The sequence below is a fragment of the Sceloporus undulatus genome, chromosome 1 (genome assembly GCF_019175285.1).
Source record: "Sceloporus undulatus isolate JIND9_A2432 ecotype Alabama chromosome 1, SceUnd_v1.1, whole genome shotgun sequence".
Taxonomy (NCBI): Eukaryota; Metazoa; Chordata; class Lepidosauria; order Squamata; family Phrynosomatidae; genus Sceloporus; species Sceloporus undulatus.
In genome coordinates, this window is record NC_056522.1 from 115,339,159 (window position 1) to 115,361,230 (window position 22,072).

The 22,072-nt window shown below is 38.6% G+C and overlaps 1 protein-coding gene across 1 annotated transcript in view; it reads right to left on the bottom strand.

Annotated features, from left to right (window-relative positions):
• The window catches only part of GRIK2 (glutamate ionotropic receptor kainate type subunit 2), a 430,590-nt gene that overhangs the window by 236,523 nt on the left and 171,995 nt on the right, over nt 1-22,072 (bottom strand). Inside the window, 3 exon segments of the mRNA XM_042457168.1 lie at nt 1,255-1,422; nt 1,424-1,476; nt 20,001-20,207. Of these exon segments, the coding sequence (XP_042313102.1) occupies nt 1,255-1,422; nt 1,424-1,476; nt 20,001-20,207 (428 nt within the window).

The window sequence follows — 22,072 nt, forward strand, 5'->3', positions numbered from 1 at the left end:
ATATTTCATATGCTTTCATTGTTTCCCCTAGTCAAATGCAACAACTTCTGTGATTTAGAACAGAGTGGGCAGGTTGCCAATTTTCTCCCTTGAGAGGACCCAGAGGCCACACAGACTGCCAAAATTACAAAATTACAAAAAAACAACTGTGAACAAAAATTGTAACAGCTGGAAGTCCACTTCTGGTTCTGAGTCTGGCATTTTTATATAGAATAATGCTGGTGTGGGTGGCTGCACAACCTATGTAAAGCTTAATTGACACAATGGAGGCTTCCCAAAGGGCAATTCACCATTTTGGGGACAAAAAAGAGCAGTCTTGGAGGAGGTGAAGACTACAAAAACTGCCTTAGATGGCCAATACTAAACCTAAGGCTCCTTTTGCTAACCCCATTTTAGTACACAGCATGATCAGGAATGTTAAATCACCTGATGAGCCTCATAAATGTAGATGATGCTCCCCTCTTAGAGTTTCCAACCAAGGATGGCAGGTAGGGAAAAGCCAGTGAGAGATGAAAGCTCTAGGCTAGTGTGGTTACATTTTTCCTCTCCTGCTCCATACAGTATTAATCACATGAAAGGACATGTGGAAGATCACATTTTTTGTATCTGTATTCTTGTCTGCCTAATCAGAATCATTAAAAGAGCCCTGGTAGCACAGTTGTTAAAAGCCAGTACTGCAGCCACTCACTCACAACCATAAGGTTTGAGTTCAGTACCAGCCAGGGGCTCAGTCTTAACTCAGGCTTGAATCTTTCATGGTTAATAAATGGTACCCAGCTTGTTGAGGGCAATTAGCTTCACATTGTAATCACTTAGGGATGCTTAGTCCACTGATAAGTGGTATGAGAAATGTACTTGCTATTTCTATATAATAACATGATAACTTTTTAAATAATGGTGCATTTCAGAAAAGAGGGGCAGCTCCTGTAACCCTCTAAAATGCTTCGTTTACTGTTACCATGTATTTTTTTTAAAAAATACAAATCAAAAACAATAACTAACTATCCCAACCAGCCTACTAAAGATATAACCAGAACAGTGAATGTTGTGTAAAAGCTAGTACAGGGAACTTCAATTAGTATTCACAGCCCCTTGAAAGACTGACATTACCTCTACACTCTTCAAATTAGTGAATAAAAAGAGGGGGAGGAAAGCAGGAGAGAATTTGTGACTTTTGACAATTTCTTTGTGTGGGGTGGGGGTTGGGGGAGATGTAAATTGCCAAAAAAATCACAAAAGGTTTGACATTGTTACCTGGCTATGACAAAGAGCACCACAACTGACACCCAGTAAGCCAGCAGAATATACATCCAGATATCAGGGGAGAGAGGATTCAGGAAGGAAGAACGCCCGGGTTTGTACCCATTGGGTTTTCGGTACAAAATACTTATTCCAAGAGTCATAAATGGCTTGGAAAAGGTGCGGTTGATCTCGAACATATGTAATAGCCAGTGGTGCAACTGCAAGATCAGCTTTCTGTTTGCAAAGGAGAGGAGAGAGAGAGGGAGGGGGAGAGAGAAAGACAGAGAAATTGGCCATAAGTCAAAAGCAGCAGGCAGGAGCAGGCATCAAATAAGCAAAAAACACGACTTTACACTTGGAGAGCCCTGTCTTGGTACAATTAAGCTGAAATTTAAAAAGCTCTGCTGCTTGCTTCTCCTCCTCCAGTAGAGAGCTGATATACTGCTGCCAGTTCCCCGAAGACCAAGAGTTTTGAACACGTGATGTTTTTACTCATAATGGATTGCAAAAGTAATGATGTCATTTGTAAAATTCTTTTAATATCTCACTTATAAATGCATACTTGGTTTAAAGAGCTGAGTGTTTTTCTTTTCTCTTCCTGTTGAAAAAAGTCTCAAGGCCAAAAGATAACAGCTTTTAAGTGTCAAAGCTTATTCCCCATTTTATTAAGCCTGTCCTGATTGACACAATTAGAAAATTAGGCTCAAATTTGAACACTTGAGTTGCAATCAATACAGTGATCCATAAAAGTGAGTGGTGGCTGTTGCTTCTGTGTCACTGGGCAGTATAAATTTTGTCTTTCCATGTCATTTCATGTTGTGGGGAGATAGGAAAAAAGCTAGCTACAGTGTTGAACCACATATCCAAATAGTTCTTTTAAAATTCAGACAAAATCACTACTGACAGTGGAAGCCACCAGCTGATACTGAAATGAATTAGAAGATTTATGAGGCATCTTCCTTTTCACAGTAGCAGAGCAACAACATTCCATGTGAAATCCCAAGGCATTTAACCCACACAAAAAAATAGCTATTATGCAGGTTTACATGGTTCTCCAAGACTAGCTGTTATTTATATATTACTTGTTTGTTTTGTATTGTTTAAAAGATAAAAGCACTTATTATTAAAAATGTTTGGAAAGCTAAATGAAAATAATTGTTATTTTCTTTATTCCTTGGCAGATTACACATGCCTTCACATTCCTAGAAGGGTTCTCTGGGTCACAACGTTGAAGACTGATATTTCAGTTCAATTTTCATAAGCAGTTTAGACTCCTCCCATATCCATTTTGATTCTCCATTGAACTGAAAATATTTCAACAAAAGCCCCTTCCAAACAAGTACATGTAATATTAACTAGAATGACAGGCTTTATATCTTCAATCAACAAAGGCAAGAATATCTTCATTCACGTGTGTCAGCTTCAAAGCAGTGTGTGTACACAAATGATTCCACATGATCACATATAAGACTGCATGAAAATAGACTACTTTGAGGCGGACTCAACCCATAGTGATCATATTCATCTGTGTTACCAGAAAAGACACAGCTGTAAAAATAAAAATAGCTTATGACTTCCAACATATAAAGCCTAGTTCTCACTAGTTCTTATTCATGAAACCATTTAGTAATATAGATACAAGCAGAAGAGGGAGTGCAGCAGAAACCCACTGAACTGGAAACATGTTTAGACCTCTAAGCAATCTGAAACATCACATCCATTCAGTAATTATTCCAAAAAGAAAGTAACATCACAGTCACTTCATCCCTCTTCTCAACTGTTTGTAACTCACTATCAGTAGAAGTTCTTAATATTTTACAGAAGACAGAGACCAAGTCATTCTCTGTACAAATATCTGCTCCAGTTCTTTCTTTCTTTCCATTTATTTATAGATAGATAGATAGATAGATAGATAGATAGATAGATAGATAGATAGATAGATAGTAATTCTGTATTGCCTCCCAGCCTACGTGGGCTCCTGAGGTGATGAACAAATAAAAAAATGCAAAAATAAAAACATTTTAAAAACACATTAAAATACCCTTTTATAACTCCTAAAAGCAGTCTTTCAAAAAGTAGTCTTAAACTGAAATCATGCATCCACTTATTTTTCATTTCTCCAGATTAAGGTAATAATGCTGTCCCCAAAAGAAGTGGTTTGGCAATTACAACTTTAAAAGCCTTCAGCCAAATGCATCCATATTCTTGAAAATGTGTAGAGCTCTTTCCATGAACTGAGAGAAGAAGAGGAGGAGGAGAGCAGATAATAGGTAGCTCCCATCTCAGCAGATAAATGAATCCACTCTAAGGTATAGTTTAAAAGAGCTGTCCAAGGTGTTGAATTTATGGGGAGAATAGTGTATAATAACTCAAGTATCTCCTATAAAGGTAAAACTAAAACCTGGAGTTAACCCACTGCCACTCTATTGGACAGAAGGAGACAGATAGTCTCTGAACTTCCTTACATTCCATAAATAATACATTATTGCTAATGACCAGAATTCTGTATCAGCTACTAATTAAGTACTAAATAAGTTCTCCTGACCCAGTGTCTCCCACACCTGATAGAAATATAATTTAAGCATGCTTTAATCTTTGGCAGAATGGACCTCCTTCTCCTCAGGCAGCTGGTGACCAGTAAAGTAGGTGTGTGTGTGGGGGTACAATTGTGGCAATAGTGTCACAATTTGATTAAGTAGCAATTGTGAATATACAAAGCACTTACCTTGATTTACTCATCCATAGCTGTTACATACTCATGATCACTACTTAGTCATGACTGTGACACTATTGCCATGATTGCAATTCTCCCTCCCCCCCCCCACCTACTTGACCAGGCATCATCTGCATGGTTTTGTTGATGCTGCTCAACAGTCCTGAGCTAGCTGGGGTGGTTTCAGGATTGCTACTTGAGTTCCCTCAGCTTGTGGTACTAAATAATGTGTCCTTCATGCTGAGACTTCGCTTGGGACCTAACACTTGAAGGAGCATCACTCCCCATATGTGCCTGCCTGAGGATTAAGATCTGCTGGGGGAGGACTCTGTCGTGTCCAACCAATGAGATCAATACACTGTTTTGGGATATGTGGCATGTCCTTCTCAGCTGTGGCACCCCAACTACGGAATGATCTCACGCTGGAGGTCCACCTGGTGTCAATCCACTTGCCATTTATGCACCAATTTAACACTTGGCTATTCACCAAAGCCTTTGGGCTTTATTCATTCAACCAAAGACTGTTATTTATAGTTTTAGAATTTATTTATTAATAGTTTTAAAAAACTAAAAAACTGGTTTTGCTTATTATACTGTTTGATAAGTTTTAGCTCATTTATACTTTCTTACTGTTTTAACCTGTTTGCCTTAGGGTCACAATTAGTTGGAAATGACTTGAAGGCACACAACACACACACACAGATAGACCATGTAGGAAGTATCGAGTTTGATTCTATTTAGTGGTGTAGTTAAAAGGTTAAGACATTCATATAATTATGACAAGATCTGAATGGATGGCAGAGATGTGGGCATGCATGTAAGCTCCACCTCCCAGTCATCCACACACCCCACAAGGATCACAGACTTTTTCACACTGAGCAAGGTCTAAAGAAGACTTTCTAACTACTTTCAGCTAGTTTCAGTTAAAGAGCTTTAATGACTCCATAGTTGGGTTCAGCCAAATATCGTCGCAAAGCCTCAATCGGAACTTTGTACCGTGCACCCACTTACGTGCTCAAGCTGCAGGGAGCGCACGGAGAGCAAGGGGTGGTACGTCCTATTCAGATGAATGGGTGGCCACTGCACCAGATGCGCACACAAACCCCATTCAAATGAATGGGGCTCCAACATAGGCGGAATTCGCCTTATGCGGGGAGGTCCGGAACGGATCCCCCGCATAAGGCAAGGGTCCACTGTACTCAACAAGCAAAGGTTTCACTTATTCAGGTGTTTTTTTTTTGTTTGTTTGTTTTAGAAGGAGCTTCCATGCATAGTCATGTTTCCAGACAGTTTTAGCCCTTAATATGTTCAGGCAAATCCAAAAGAGGTCTACTATGTACCAAACTTTTAAAAAGTTTTAATTTGATGAGCTGATATATATGAATGAGGCCCTTCTGGAATTTTATGCTTCAATATCAATAACTTCAATGGGTATTATGTACCTTGCCTTGGGGCAGAGTGTGTTCTTTACTTTTCTTCCTTAGACAAACATTACCCTTGACCACTCTGAGTGGTAGTGTGATCAGCAGTAGCATCTGATGTTTCATAATTTGAAGGTCACATTGAGCACAGAAAAACAGAACAACATTCAAAGGTGAAAATAAATTATATAGTTTTGAATATATTACATTCATTCTGGGGTTTTTTTTCCTTGACAGGAAGTTTCCAAAGTGTTAAAGTAAAGTGTTTTAGCAAAGTGTCAGGAAATAAGATGGATTCAATTTGTCAAGGGTGCAAGAGCAAAACAAAGAAGTCATGCTTGATGTGCTCATTTAGGTCACAACAAATAGCACTGGAAATAAAAAGGTCAGAATACTTAATGTAGAGTCTCCTGGGTTTAGCAATTAGACCATACAGTGTAAAAGTCATGGTGATCTTTACCAGCTTATTACAAATTTTTTCAATAAATGATCTTCTGGATGGTAATAATCAGGGGACAAAACCAGAAAAGGAATAACATGATGGAATAATTTGAAGACAGAGATAATGTGAAAATCTGATTATCAGAGAGCACTGGATGTTAGTAGATTGTTAAGGAGGGGGAATGCCATGCATACAAGGTAAAGTAATGTAGCTGCTGATGCTAAGTTGTTCAGCAGTGATTGCAAAAGAAAGTGGATGTGATGAATTAGGTGCCCCTGGTCTAACTATTGAAAATCTGTAAGTCTGGCTTCAGAAGGACTAGTTCTGGAGGTATGCCAAATAAGCTAAATCAAATATAATTGATAATGATTAACAGAAATTACTTTAAGTGAAGAGAAATGGTTGAGGCATAAAACCATAATACTTAATCTACATGCTAAATAAATGTATGGCACAAAATAAAAATGCAGTTTGAACAGATGGTCTTCAAAGGGCTAAAGAAATAAATCAGTAAAGCACTAAATTAGAACAGCAATGTGATGTTTAAAAAGAAAAACAAAGCTAATGAGCAGACATATGAACGTTGTTGTTGTGTGTGCTTTCAAGTCACTTCTGACTAATGGCAACCCTAAAGACATAGTATGGGGTTTTCTGGGGCTGAGAGTGTGTGACCCATCCAAGGTCACCCAATGGGTTTCCCTAACCAAATGAGGAATCAAACCCTGGTCTCCAGAGTGGTAGTCCAACACTCAAATCACTACATCACACTAGCTCTCTGTAAAATAAGTACTAGTGTAAGGAAAATAAACATTTCAGAATTGCAGATATGCTTTTCAGACCCTAGAATTTTGTTCTATGCTTTCAATAAATAAATAAATAATACAATAAAAACAATGTTTATTTATAATGCCCTTTCCATGTGTGGCAATCCTATCATAGGGTTTTCTTTATTCAGAGGGGTTTTGACATGTTTGTATGTGTGTGCCTATTCATATATGGAAATGCCACAAATTTCATAGGGTTTTATTAGGCAAGGAACACTCAGAGGTGGTTTTGCCATTTCCATCCTCTGAAATATAGCCTACAGTATTTAGCATTTGTTGGTGGTCATCCATCCAAGTACTAACCAGAGCTGACCTTGCTTAGCTGCCAAGATGAGACAGGATCCTATGCCATTGGGGGTATTTAGGCCAAACCCTTCTTTAACACAGAAGAATGTGACTTGTCCAAAATCATGAAATAGTTTCCATGCCTGAGCAGGTATTCAAACTCTGGTCTTCTTGAGTTCTAGTCCAACATTCAGTCCACTACACTATGCTGGCTTTGCATATCATTTACCTGTGGATTCATCTGTTTGATAAGCTTCTTCATAGTTTGGTACTATAATCATCTTTCAATTCCACAACAGCAGCAACAACTACTACAACATACTCAAAGGTCTTTCAGAGAGCTTATACAGAGTCCTGAATTGAATTAGAGACTAGGACTAACTCTACTATGAAGAAAAATGAGCAGGCATCTGATATGGGCTGTCAGAAAATAACAGGGCTGTCAGAAAAGATTTGTAATACTGTTATGCCATCTCTCCAATAAAGACACAAAACCAATGGTCTAGGCCACTGTCACACAGGACTCTCTCATGATAGCTTATGTCCTTCCATTTCTTGGAGGGAAAGAAAGTTTTAACAGTTTTGTTTTTTTTTTAAAAAATAACTGAGTTAGCTGTGAGGTGAGACAGCACATTTGTAGTGTCATGACAGTACAGTAAATTTTAGATTCTTCAATGAGATGCAAATATTAAATAAATAAATAAATAAATAAATAAAGTTTATTAATTAGAATGATTTTATTTAAACTAATAAGGATGGGAAGAGGTGCCTCTGAAATGTTCTGCCTTATTCTGCATCCACTGATTCAATTATCCATGTCTTAGAAATATTTTTTTTAAAAAAATACCAAAAGAAAACCTTAATTTTGCCATTTTATATAAGGGACATCATTTGATTAAGTTATTGTATACATGGGACTTGAGCATTCATAGATTTTTCTATCAATAGCGGGTCCAAATCCCAGCTGATGCCAAGAATCTACGGTGCACATCCATGCACACGTGTGTGTGTGTGTATCACTGATGTTTCTCTACTATCAGGATTTTTTTACTTTTTAATATCCATGCAAGATTCTTTCTGTTCCCCCTTTTTCCCCTCCTGAAGTACTGGTATTATGAAAGTTTCTATACCCACTACAGGAAGTGTATTTATTCATGTCAATGGAGTTTCTGATACAGACAAGGGCAAATATAACACACCTATATCCATTATTTCAGTTCCTGCCACTCTACATTTGCCTGGTCCACTGATTACATTTGAATTGGAGGGGGGCGGGTATGACCTTCATCATAGGTGTTTCCTACTGACCAGTTTTTCCACATTATTTTTCCAGTTCCAGGGAAATTATTTCTCCTCCTTTCCCACACATACACATTTCTTATTGCAGTTACAGTGATAAAGTGGTATAGCCTTACATCACTTTAGCATTATAAATAAATAAATAGAAAATTAGAAATAGAAATAATGTACAAAACTGAGAACACTGAGACTGGGGAAGAACCATATGGGAGAGAAATGTTGACTTAATGAAGGAGATGCCAGGCATGGAGGGAAACCATACCCATACCACAGCTAAACGACATCTCAAGTGGAAGAAAAGAATAACATGCAGATCAGGAATCATGCTAAAATCTGTTACAACCAGCAACAAAAGCCCAGTACATTTACAGGGCACTACTGGATGTCGGTGCAAAAATGACTGCTGTGAGGCATTACAACACATGAAATCCCAAACCAAAACACCCTGATAAACACCAGAACTATTGGGCAGTCTGAAGGAGCCCTATTTAAAGTTCAGTTAATGAATAAACATGCTACGAATTTCAACAGAAAGATAAACATGAACCCACCCCCATGTATCACTGAAAATAGCTCAGATAATATGAACTGTGACTCTTCATCTAAAGTGTCTGTGAATAATAATAATAATAATAATAAATAATAAAAACTTTATTTATATACCACTTTTCTGCAGCGATCAAAGCTGTTCACACTAGTATCAAATATACATAACATCGAATAAAATTACACATTATGTCAATTACAAAATAAATAGAACCTCGAATATATATGTAATTAAACTTCCTTAAAATCACATATATGAACATTAATAACATCTGTCAGTCATAAGAGCATCTTCAACAGGGAATAATTTCTACAAGGGGTCAGAAGGATATGCAGACCATAAAAGATGGGTCTTTAAAGCTTTCTTAAAGGCATCTAAGGAGGAGCTCAGCCTTATCTCCTCCAGGAGCTAGTTCCAGGATGTGGGAGCTACAGATGAAAATGCTTTTTGGCGAGTTGGTGCCAACTTTGTCTTAGGATTTTCAAGTAAGCATTTCCCTGTAGTTCTGAGAGTGCAGGGCGGATTGTATGGGGAGAGGCATTCCCTCAAGTAACACAGACCCAAGCCATGTAGGGCTTTATAGGTAATGACCAACACTTTGTATTGAGCCCGGAAGCTAATAGGCAGCCAGTGAAGAGATCTTAATACCGGAGTTACATGATCTGATCTAGAAGTTCCAGCAACCAATCTGGCTGCAGCATTTTGAACAAAGTGAAGCTTCCGAACTTGGTACAAAGGTAGCCCCATGTAGAGCACATTACAGAAGTCTAATCGAGACTAGACAGAAGCCACTTTGTCCGTGGAATGTTTGTCACTAAGAGGGCTTTCTGCCTATGGTCCTAAAAGAGATGTATTTATCAAATCTGAAAAATGATTATTTCATTGGCTTGCAGCTTGCAGGCAATGTCCTTAGAGAACATCTTATTACCACACCACCTAACAGAGTGTGCAGTCAGCAAGGACATATTGGCCAGCAAATACAAAACACATCTCAGAGACTTCACAAAATCTGCAGGTGTGACAGAGTCAAAGTAACACATGCTGTGCTTGGGCATGAGGACAAGGAGAACAGAAAAAGCCAGATAGATTTTCATTCCTATTCAAGTTAACCAGGTGAAGCATCCCCAGAAGCAAGTGTCTCATATGAGTTATATTGCTTTACCAAGAAAAGGGAAGGAACCGGATTTATGAGGTAAAACGTTCCTAGTGTAGATATAGCCCAACAAGTTTTTATAACTGCCTATTTACCATTCTGTTTGTTTTAGCTGTATCTCAATATTTCTGCAAACACATATTTTTCTCTAAATTATCCATGGATTTTTTTATGATAATATCCCCAGCAAGTGTATCATTCCACTTCCAAAGAACACATGCTGACAATTGTACAAGAGCCCCCACTGAAATATAGTGGACACTGGCAAAAAGCTCAGTGTGCTGGTTTGAATCAGGAATAGAAAAGCACAGTCTGCTATTTTGTATAAGAAATCATGCATAAACATGTATGGCATCTTCAATAAAGAATGCAGCAATCTGGAAACATCATTTTAAAAGAAATCTCACTGTAACAATCATATCTGTGTTTTCATGAAGGAGTGTTCTGAAAATGGGATGAAATTATTCTGCAAGGTAGAAATATTCTTTAAAGAATGTGGAAATGTTTCCCATGTCTCCATTTTGGAGGCAGAATCCAATTCCCAAAATCACTAACTGAACAATCTTAAATTTCAGTAAACCATGTAGTATTTCAACATTTTTAAAAGCACTATCATAATAGCTGTTCAAATGGCAATAAAATAATAATAGCTGAAATACAAATTCTCCAGGCAAACTCCATACTTGTTATTTTTTTTACAAAGTTTCTGTTTGTTTCTCTATCTAAGCGGATTATTGCTATACATTATAGACCTTAAGCATTCTTTTGCTAAATGCACACTCTGAAGAAACACTACTTAATAAGTTAATAGATAAGTAGGTAGCCTGGGAATTTTAATAAGAAATAAAAATCTAGGGGCGGGAGCTAAAAAATAATAAAAGCGGAAATGGGGGCAAAATAGGAACAGATTGTTGCTAGCCAGCTACAGAGACTCAGAAAGCTGTACTGCTGAACATCTTCATTAATCAACCTCTTGACGTAAAGCAACCACTTTAGGGCTAGATATAAATCTATTGGATTACTTGTGTAAGTGCTCACCAATGTGAGAAATTGGTTGCACAGTCTAGCCCTTCCAGCTAGGTTATATATATCTTTTAACTAAGGAGAGGGCCATGTTAGGCAGCCTATATTTTCTTGTCTCTTGGTGGTGTGAAAGAGAAAAATAAACTGTGTAGAAAGAAGCAAGACAGAAAGGAGCCATAAGAGGTATACCAACCAGACTACACTGCTCTAGTTCCTTCCTCCTTCACATTTTAGAGTTTGGGTTGTTTTTTTTTAAATGTAGTTTAAACATAAAGGCTTTCACTCTGGAGTGTTTCTGCCCTTTATCACTCAGGGAAAGTAATGATAGGACATGCTTTTGGCAGTCTCACCCAGAGCACTGAGACTGGCCTTTGGAAGGGGCACTGGCTGGAACAGACAAAAGAGGAACTGCCTAGTTGCAAGCAAACAGTTTTTGTGTCTCTTCTTAGGCCACAATTAAAATGTGAGAGGGAGGTGGTGGTGGCAGCATATGTGCTGTTTGGTTGCTTTCTCAAGGTGTAATTCCATGACAACAAGAGATTTTTTAAAACACTGGAAACAATACTCAGAAATGCTAAAAGAAGGCTTTAGTCCAGCATGAGAGCCTGCTCAGAAGGGGCTGGGAAAAACTCCTTGGGCCAATGTGCAACATATGTTGCCTCCGAGAAGAGTTTTCTGGAGACAGCCCCAGGAATAGCATGTCAGCCGAACATTAACTGCTTCTACAGATTGGTGTAAAAAAGTGAAAGCACTCACAATACATGTTGTTGTTGTGTGCCTTCAAGACATTTTCAACCTATTACAGGGTTTTTGTGGTAAGATTTGTGCAGAGAGGGTTTGCCATTGCTTTCCTCTGTGGATGAGAGCGTATGAACTGCCCAAGTGGGTTTCCATGGTGAAGTAAGGATTCAAACCCTGGTCTTGGGTGTAGTCCTACATGCAACTACTACAATATGCAGGGTCACACCTCACAACATAGCTGCTTTGGTTTTGCCAGCTGCTGGTGGTTGTTGTCATTTCCATCCCCATTAATTCTAATTCCTTTTGCATGGTGTGGCAGGAACCTAGGAACTTTATATTTATAAGATATTGCTGCAGGTACAATACCCTCCAGGATGTGTACCCCAGGATTCTGGAGACCAGGGTTGAAATGCCCCTTTGGCCATGGAAACCCACTGGAAGACTTAGGGCAAGTTTCAGCCTCAAACCCCCTCTGAAGAAACCTGCCAAGAAAACCCTGTGACTGGTTTGCCTTAGGATCAATGTAAGTTGAAAACAATTTGAAAGCATACAAAACAAATAATGCAGGAAGCTCTGTGAGACTACTTATCTGGCTATTAAAGTGATGTGGAAAGGGAGAGGGAGGCAGTGATAGTTCCTCTCTCCCCCTTGCCATTTACAAAAGCAAAGGAATGACAATGCTAATTCAGTAAATTGCAGGGGAACATCCCTGCTGCAAATGACTTTGCTTCCACCACCACTCCACATACACACACACATACACTGTAGCAGCGACCTGGAATGTGGCTGTGCCTGGTGTATAAACAAAGGATGAGAGTCTGTTCTACCTGCTGGTCAAGTGTAATGAAGGTGCTAAATAAATAAAAGGACTGGCTGAGAACAGCTCACTTCTTTGTATATTTCTCCAACCTTGCTACAAGGGAAAACTTTGCAGGGAAGATCTTCCAGAACCAAGAAACTCAGTATGAACCAGATCTATAGATTCACACAAATGTGTTAGGTTTTTTTTTGTTGTACTGCATAGCTTAGAATTTATTCCTCAAAGTGGGAATAAAAAGTTGCTGGTGGTACTAGGAGTCATTAGCAAATAGTCCAGAATAATAAAAAAAATTGACTGGTTATTTAAAAACAAAAGCCAACAAACAAAACTGTGAGTATTACAACTTCATATACCAAAGCTCAGTAACATTGCCCCATCTGGATGAACCCTAAGCGAGGGGACATAAACTCTGTTCTAAAAGCTTGGAAAAACCACATTGTTAGTCACGTATTCGCTAGATGATCATGTGGGTATGTGACTCTATAGAACAGGGGTCCTCAAACTCTGGCCCTCCAGATGTTTGGACTTCAGCTCCCAGAATCCCAAATCATTGGCCAAACTGTCAAGGAGGGCATTATGATGTAGGAAGGAAATTTGCATGTAGGTGGTGATTGGCTGAGGGACAAAGAGGAAGGAGGAGCCTTTGTGGGGTTCTGGAAGTCTATTCAGATTGACTGTAGAATCCTGAGGTAGGAAGGAAATTTGCATGTGGGTAGTGATTGCCTAGGCTTCTGGGAGATGAAGTCCAAAACACCTGGAGGGCCAGAGTTTGAGGACCCCTGCTATAGAATGTTCCAGGGGGATTTCAGCATTCCAAGACTGTTTGCAAAATACGAAGTATTATTTTAAATTTCTCTGATGAAATGCCTCTGGGTTTTTAAAAAGACAAACACTATTTTGGCTTACCTAATTGTGGTTTTGTGGTTGTTGAACATACATACTGCAATGACTTGGTAAACAAACAAACAAACAAACTGGAAGTGCCTGTAATTTCCCCCCTCCAAAACAATAATTACATTGCTTGATTACTAAGTATGAAAATGAAATTCCACCAAAGTATGTGTCGATAGATAGATAGATAGATAGATAGATAGATAGATAGATAGATAGATAGATAGATGATAGGTAAAGGTTTTTCCTGGACATGAATGTCTAGTCATAACCTACTGTAGGGGTGTGTGTGTGCTCATCTCTGTTACTAAGCTGAAGAGCCAGCATTATCTGGAGATGATTCCAGTGGTCATGTTACCAGCATGACTGCATGAATGCTATTACCTTTCCACTGAAAAGTGGTGCCTAGTTATCTACTTGCATTTGCATGCTTTCGAACTGCTAGGCTGGCAGAAGCTGGGAGTAATGATGAGAGCTCTCCCCATCATGCAGTACTCAGGCCTCGAATTGCCAACCTTCCGACCTTCCGATCATCAGAACTTGCATAGATAGATAGATAGATAGATAGATAGATAGATAGATAGGATAGATTTATGTCATTTGTTCTAAATAAAAATGAAACATCTCATTTATTTTTCTGAGTTTCTGCAAAATCCAAACAGTTGAGTAATGCTTGTCTATTTCACCCAGAGCATTATCTATCTTAAGACACATTTTCACATTCTCATATGTTGGAGTCATATGGAAAATAACATTAATTGATGTTTCACATGTAAGTCTAATGAAGAACAGTGCAGTGAGGAAGGATAAGGGGCTACCTGTCTCATTATAAACCTGATATAAAGCTTTTATTTTTTTTCAGAAATAGCCTTCTTTATAACTATTTTAATAGGCATTGATTATTGCAATGGATTAAAAGGTGTTGTTATTTAAATTGCTTTTAGTTATGTTTGAAAGCTTTCCTGAATGTTTTGTTGTTGTTGAAAGGCAGAAAATGTAAGAAATAAAATATATAAAAAAGAAAGACACCTTAAGAGAAAGAGACTAGGAAGTTAGTTGAGCAAGTAGGTTGCTGTCCTACCATAGACGTAGGTTGCTTTTGCTGAACATACTCCATTCTTACCAATATAGAATTACATACTTAAATGGCAGCGGGGGGAGGTTGCTTGTTTGTTTCATTAAATGACAGAAGCACTCAGAAAACTTGTTTTAGCACAAGTGGCTTTGATCAGATGTCTTTCTATTGAGTGGTTTGCCAAAATAAATGCAAATTTGACAATATACAAAGAAACCAAAGACAATTGCATAATTTTCAAAGAGACTAAACTCTATTTCCAGGAGACCAAATTCAATTGGTACCACCTACTGAGAGAGTATGTTTTAAAAGCTATAAAGTGAAGGGATGCCTGACTTACTCAATTATAAACAATTGCCTGTAATGATATCTGTTTTGACTCACATTGAATTACCCCGCTGTTTTAGCATTCATTGATGTTTCTGTCTTACTAAGACTTCTTAGCCAGTATTTAAAATGGAGAAGACAGGCTCTTCTCAGTATAGGCTAATGGAAAGTAATATCACATATTTTAAAGGTGGTATATGGATTTTTTTGGGAAACTGAATGAAGTCTGGTTTCAGAGGTGGCTTTTGATTGCTCTTGAACTTCCATACAGATTCATTGTACATGTCAACCACATTCATTTCAAAATAAGTCAAATAGAAAATTAATACATTTATGTAAGTTCCATTGATTCAGGGGACTCATTAAAATATTTTTGTCACAAAATTGTCCCCAAAAGCTTAGGTTGACTTATCCATGGGCCAATGTAAGTACTCTACCTTAATACTTAACAAAAAAAGGAACCATCCTTTTCTCTAAGTAGAGTGATGAAAGTCAAGAGTTTAGTCTGCCCTGAGAGAAACTAAAAGAAGTACCAGCCCCCTACACTCTCTCTGCCACAGTGCCACTTCTAGCCTTTTTGAATGCCTGGGCTGGAAAATAGTGGTGGCTTTTTGGTGCTTCCACTGAAAGAAGCACCAAGAGAGTGGGCAGGGTCAGTGCTTCTTTTAAGTTTTCCTGGGATGGACTAACCTCTTGCAATTTACCACTCAGATAAAGAGGTTCCAGTGATGTTATTCCAGTGATGAGTAACTAGACTTTGAAGGATTTGAATGACAGCTGTGTGTGTTTGCTAACTTTTTGTGGTTTAAATCAGGCAAATTTATCACATTGAAGTTAAAGGCTGCAATCACTGCTAATATAGTCACCATTTCTTTTTATTTGCCTTTTCATTCCTTTTGACATGTGTGTATTTTCTTAGGCCCTCCCATGCCTGGTCATTTCCTACACAGATCACACAGCCACCATTTATTATAGTTCCCTCCTCATCCATCAGTCTTTAGGGTGAACACAGACAGTTATGCCTGACAGAATTTTGTAAGTTCTTTGGCACTGTTTTCTTTTGCTTCATCTTTTACATCCTTTATTGCATGTCACTCTTGAGATATCCATGGGGCATACCAAAATCCATAATTTTGGCCACAAAACCTGCCCTCAACTTATACATGAGGTCAACTTATACATGAGTATATATGGTATACCTTAATTGCTATCTTGTAACACAGAATATCTCTAGTCTTCACATAAATGATTATCTGTTCAGCTTCCAGAATAATAAAACTCAAGAACACAATAAAACAAAGCAAAATCAATTTAGTAACAATGCAGATAATAATACTGACAGAAATTATACTTAAAACTGATACAGTGCAGCCATGCCTTACGCAGGGATCTGTTCCGCCCTCCCCCCACATAAGGCAAATACTGCATAAACCCGAGCCCCATTCAATCGAATGTGGCTCGTGTTTGTGGCAGTGTGACGCACATGTGCCATGTGCGCATGCACCCTTCCATGTATTTCAGCATGGCTTCCTCATAAAGTGGAAGCTGCATATGGTGCGCCCGCGTATGGAGCAGGCACGCTGCATATCTAAAAGTCCTGTAAAAAATTTTTTAAAAAACATCTAGCTTGCTGTTAGAATGATAGTAGACTTGAGCACTTGGCAAACTTCCTTGATAAGACAGTATCAGAGCTGGGATATTATATCTGAAAAGGCTCCCATAACTTTAGCCACTACTGATAGTTGGAGGAACAAAGAAAGGGCTTTTCAAGATCTTTGTGTGGAAGTAGGCAGTCCTTTAAGACCCCTGGGATTCAAACCATTCAAGACTTAGAACCAGCATTAAGAACTGAACTCAGTTCAAAATTCTATTGCTAGTAAGCTAAGGGATACTGCTAGACAACTGAGGGATTAAACTATTTTGTATTTTCTGATTTATATGCTACTGTACATATTATTTTCACTGTTGTTGTTGCTGTTGTGAAATAATGCCTTTCCCCTAATTCCTGGATGAATATAACTTGAAAAAATTAAAACAATGCAGTTAAAAGGCACTTACAATGGCATAACAAGTCAAACTCTTTCAGTTTGGTAAGTCCCATTCACTCAACCTTAGAGGAAGATAATGGCAAATCTGCTCTGAATAAGGGCTTGTCTACACTGATAAAAAAGGCCATACTCAACCCAAAGCCAGTGCTGGAATTCCTGCTGATGTATGGCTACTTCTGGGATGTAATCTATTTTTTTTTCTGCCCTTATCATGACTTTGTGCCAAACTAAGCAAAGTCAGGGGAAATCCCAATGTATCCCAGAAAGCCTGGCATGACCTCGAGTTCTTTTGGCATGTGGGCAGCTGAATTAAACCCAATTCATTTGTCCATGTGCCATGTGCCAAGAATAATTTCTGAGCAGTGTTGGGAAAGGGGATAGCCTGTTTCTGAATTGCCATCACTGCTTGTTTGTGGGCAGAAGTTTTGTCTGGTGTTCTGCCTCCACAGTGCACAGACTCCTTGATGTTCACATGGCTGGGCACTGATTTGTGTCCTTAGAAGAAGTGGCGGCATGCCAGGCAGGCTTTACATGGAGCTTCTGACTTTGAGGAAGTGGCATCAGCAGGTCCAAAAACAGAGGATGGGCCAGGAGGACCAATGCAGTGTCAGGCTGACTGTCCCATGTGCACAATTACATGTGTCATTACACTGGATATGGCTCTGTGCATGTGATTATCATTGTGCCCAATCTGGGACCAATCTGGGGCATAATGCTATGGACTGGCCCTTGATTAAGCAGCAGGTGTAGACACACCCTAAGTCTTGTCAAGTAAACCCTAGGGCAGGGCTACCATAAGACAGAGTCAATTTGAAAACACTTGACAGAAAGAAAAGTATTTATATAAGATAATACATAACATAACTTACAAATACTATAATAACATGCAGGCCATAAACAAATATGAAGCTAAAATGCAATTAAACTATCCCTAAAAATCCATTAAAAGACAAAAATGAACAATCATCAAAACAGCACAGTATTAAAAGTCTTTGCAGTAAATTCCTAAAAGCCTGTTACTGAAGGAGAGACAGCAGTGATCCTATTCCATCTGGCAAACTACTTGTGTGCAGTTAGTTACTCACCAGTAGTTCCACACCTACTATTAAAGGAAGTGCAGCCACTGCTACAAGCAACAGATCTTGGATGTTGTGAAAGGGCAGCAAATTGCTATTTAATTTGTTAGGTTTTTTTTTTATTTTGACTGTTAGAGAAGAGGAGATGTGTTTGGTGGATTTTCTGCCTCCTGTGCCAACATAATTTGGCAGGCTTTGAGTACTGTAGCTGGAATCCTGTGAGTGCATTGCCCTAGTGATTGCACTTCTTGCAGGGTCACGCAGCAGGGCTGAAGAAAGACAGACAAAATCTACTTGTTCCAATCTGCCTATTTATCCAATGCCATACATTCTTCATGACCACACTGCTCATACTCTTTTCTCTCTTGCCATCACCTACTGGTTAGGAAGAATAACACCAAGGTGAGAACTTTGCCTGGGTTTCTACACATCCTGAAGGGTTTCTCAACACATTATTCTGTACAGACATACTGTACACATGGGTGCTTTGTGCAAAATTATGGGTTTTGAACAAAAATAATGCAAAATGTTTGCACCAAAAAATCCAATGTATTTCTGAAAACAGTATTTTGTGTGTGTGTGTGTGTGAGAGAGAGAGAGAGAGAGAGAGAGAGATTGAGAGAGAGAGAGAGCAGTGGGCATTTTGTGCAAAATGGTGGGCTTTGTACAAATCCAACATTTTGCAAGTGGAAAAATCCCTGTGTTTTTTGGAAATTGGTTGGGTTTTGTGTGTGTGCATATGAAAAGTTTTTTTGTTGTGCAAAACCATCAAAAAATGCACTCACACTATTTCTGCATAGAATAATCTTCCCAAACAATGCTCAGTGCTATGGAATTCTGGGATTTGTACTTTGTTGTGGCACCAGAGCCCTCTGACAAAAAAGGCTAAATGTTTCCCAAAACTACAGTCCCAGAATTCCATAACACTGAGTCATGGCAGTTAAAGTGGTGTCAAATTGGATGTAGGCTGCAATGGCAAAGGCAAGTATCTGAACACCTCATGATTCTTCCTGCATGCAGAAATATAAATGTCATGGACATAACTAGCATAATTTTCTTTATGAATACATTTGCTGAAATAAAGATATACCACCACCATTCACATTCTGTCTGTCTCTTTTTTTTCCCTCACACACATATTTCTGTCATTTGAAGTGGTTAATTCTAGAAATGTTACCTGTATTTCTATTTAGTGTATACAGTGTGCCCGCATTATATGTGGGCATGCCTTACGCAGACTCCAGCATATGCTGGAAGTCCACACTGGAAGAATCCTCGGTGCATCTGGAAGCTGCACCGCACACACAAGCCCCATTATCTTCAAAGGGGCTCGAGCTTATGCAGAATTTCCCTTACGTGGGGGGTGAGGGGGTGGAATGGATCCCCAGTGTAAGGGAAAAGCCCACTTTATAATGTATATGTCTAAAGATTTTAGTAAAAAAAAAAAGAACCAAAAAACCTGAGTCAACTTATCCATGGGTCGATGAAAGTACTGTACTTTGACTCTTATTTCAAAAGGAACCATCCCCATGTGAAAGGCAAGAGAATAATCTGTCCTATTTTCCCATCCATCTGGCCTTTAGGGTGAGCACAAATAGTTCTGCCTACTAGAATTTTGTAAGTTCTTTGGCATTGGTTTCCTTTAGATCCTTTGTTACATATTCCTAGGTTTTGTCCTCAACTTATCCATGGGACATATCAAAATCCATACATTTTGGTGCCAAAACCTGCTCTCGGTTGATATGTGAGGTTGATTTATAGTTGAGTATATACAGTAGATATTTATTACCTTATTTCCAGATAAATTTTCCTATCATGATAATGGGGGAAATTACGTGAGGCTGAAAAAAGCTACCAATGAGATTGATACTCAGGCAAGTTGTATGAAATTAGTTCCCTTGCCAATCATAGCACTATTGCTAATGATATGCACAACACAACATGAAACAGTAGTTAGTACTAGTAACTGCTTTTTTCCCCCAGGGGAACTTGCACAAATGTCTTATTCAAGGTCTGCTGAGATAAACTGAGAATATTTAATTTCCAAATATGAAGCACAAAAAATAAACTTACATGGTCAATTAATTCACGAACCATGCCATTCCACTGGCCACTGGCATCATCCCGGGCTCCATATTTTCCATCTTCCACTAGCCTGATTTCGTAGGTAAATCCAAGGAAAGTGGATAATTCCCTGAGAAGATCGATACAATATCCCTCAAATCTATCATTCCCATACAAAGGTTTATCAGACTTCTTGAACATCACATATGGCTCTTCCTGGAAAAATTGACAAAAGAGAGAAAGAGCGGGGGGGGAGAGAGAGAGGTGTTTCAGCTGTGCTTACAAATATATTTTGATAGTACAGTGTATATACAGAGTGGTTTGTTTCATATTGTTGTGATGAATGCTAACATTTCTAAGGGAGAACTTACTTTGCATTTAGTTATTTTTAAATGAATATCACTTACTAGTTTTGTACTAACAAACTAGTAATAGTAGCAGGAATTATGAATAAGAATAGGAATTATATCTGTCCTTCCCCATGGTAGTAACTATAAATACCAACTCCATGGTTTGGCAGGCATCATAAAGTAATTAAAGATGATAGCAATTTAACATTGTTACTGCTTAGAAATAGAAAGAGTTATTTATTCCAGAATCCTAACTAGCATCAGTAAACAAATGAAAATCAATTATTTACTGAGTGGTAAAAATTCCACATAAATGTTACTGGAATATTCAGAGGGTACAATCCAACAAAAAGTGATAGTCACAATTTAAGTTCCATTTGTTTGCTGTTAAACCAGATTTAGCTATGACCAGATTATTCTTAAAATACTTTATTCTGTATTTCCCATGGGAAGGGTTGTAGCTCAATAGTATATAGCATATGCTTTGCATACAAAGATTCTCAAGATTAATTCCCTAACATATGCCTCTCTGTGAAAGCCTCAGTAGCTGTTGAGAGTCACTGTAGATCATGAGCAGACATGCAACTGCATTGTGTTGTTGTTGTGTGCCTTCAAGTAATTTCTGACTTATGGCAACCTTAAGGTGAACCTATCATGGGGTTTTCTTAGCAGGTTTCTTCAGAGGGGGTTTGCCATTGCTATCCTCTGAGGCTGAAAGTGTGACTTGCCCAAGGTTTACATGGTTAAACTGGAATTCAAACCCTCACCTACAGAGTCATAACCCAATGTCCAAACCATTACACCACACTGGCTTCTAACTGCATGGGGAGCCAAGGCCAATTCCCCTTGACCCTCTTGTAGGCCACAGCACCACCACCCCACAAACTCAAATACCTCCAGTTTCCTCTGCAGTCCTTCTCAAAATGGTTACAATGGCTTTCATTCAGAAGCCCTCTTCTCTGTTGCTGCCTCTGATACAGAAATGGTGTGCCTGGATGCACCCAACATGACTAAGTGTTCTGTTTCTGCAGCAGACTATTATACTGCTATAGCTATGTCGTCTGAAAGGGCCTCTGATCAGAAACTAGTTTTATGAATTTTTTAAAAAGATAATGAATGACACTGGGTCAACACACTCATTCCACAATGTCTCTCTGGCACCATATGCATAGGGATAGATAGGCTGAATAGACTTCTCTTTCCTTCTTTCTCCACCCCAGCGAGCAACATAATTGAGAATAGTGCCTTGTGTATCTGTTTGATACACAACCCGCCATTATTGTCCTCCCCATGGACCCAGTTTGCAAATTAATCAAATTCAGATCTCACACAGAGCTTAGAAAAATACTTTTGAAAAGAATGAATATAATGACACGCTGAAGTCACCCATAACTAAGCATCCCAGAGCATCATTTTACCAGATAAATCCAGTTATGGGTGGGTTCATCTTGTCATTATATGCATTCTTCTTAAAAGTAACTTTCCACATTCTGGTTTATAAATTACAATTCATTGACTATCCACTTCCCTTTTTCTTGCTTCCCTTGCCAATATTTCTGAATGCTCTTGCCCACTGGCTAAAACGCCCAATGAATTCTACTATTTTTGTATAAATATAAGGAATGAAATTGTGTGTGTGTGTGCGCGCGTGCATTCGCGCAAAAGAGTTCACACAGAGCAAAGTCCTCCTCAAGTGCAATGAGTCAAAATTGTGTATTGCCTGATGCAGTA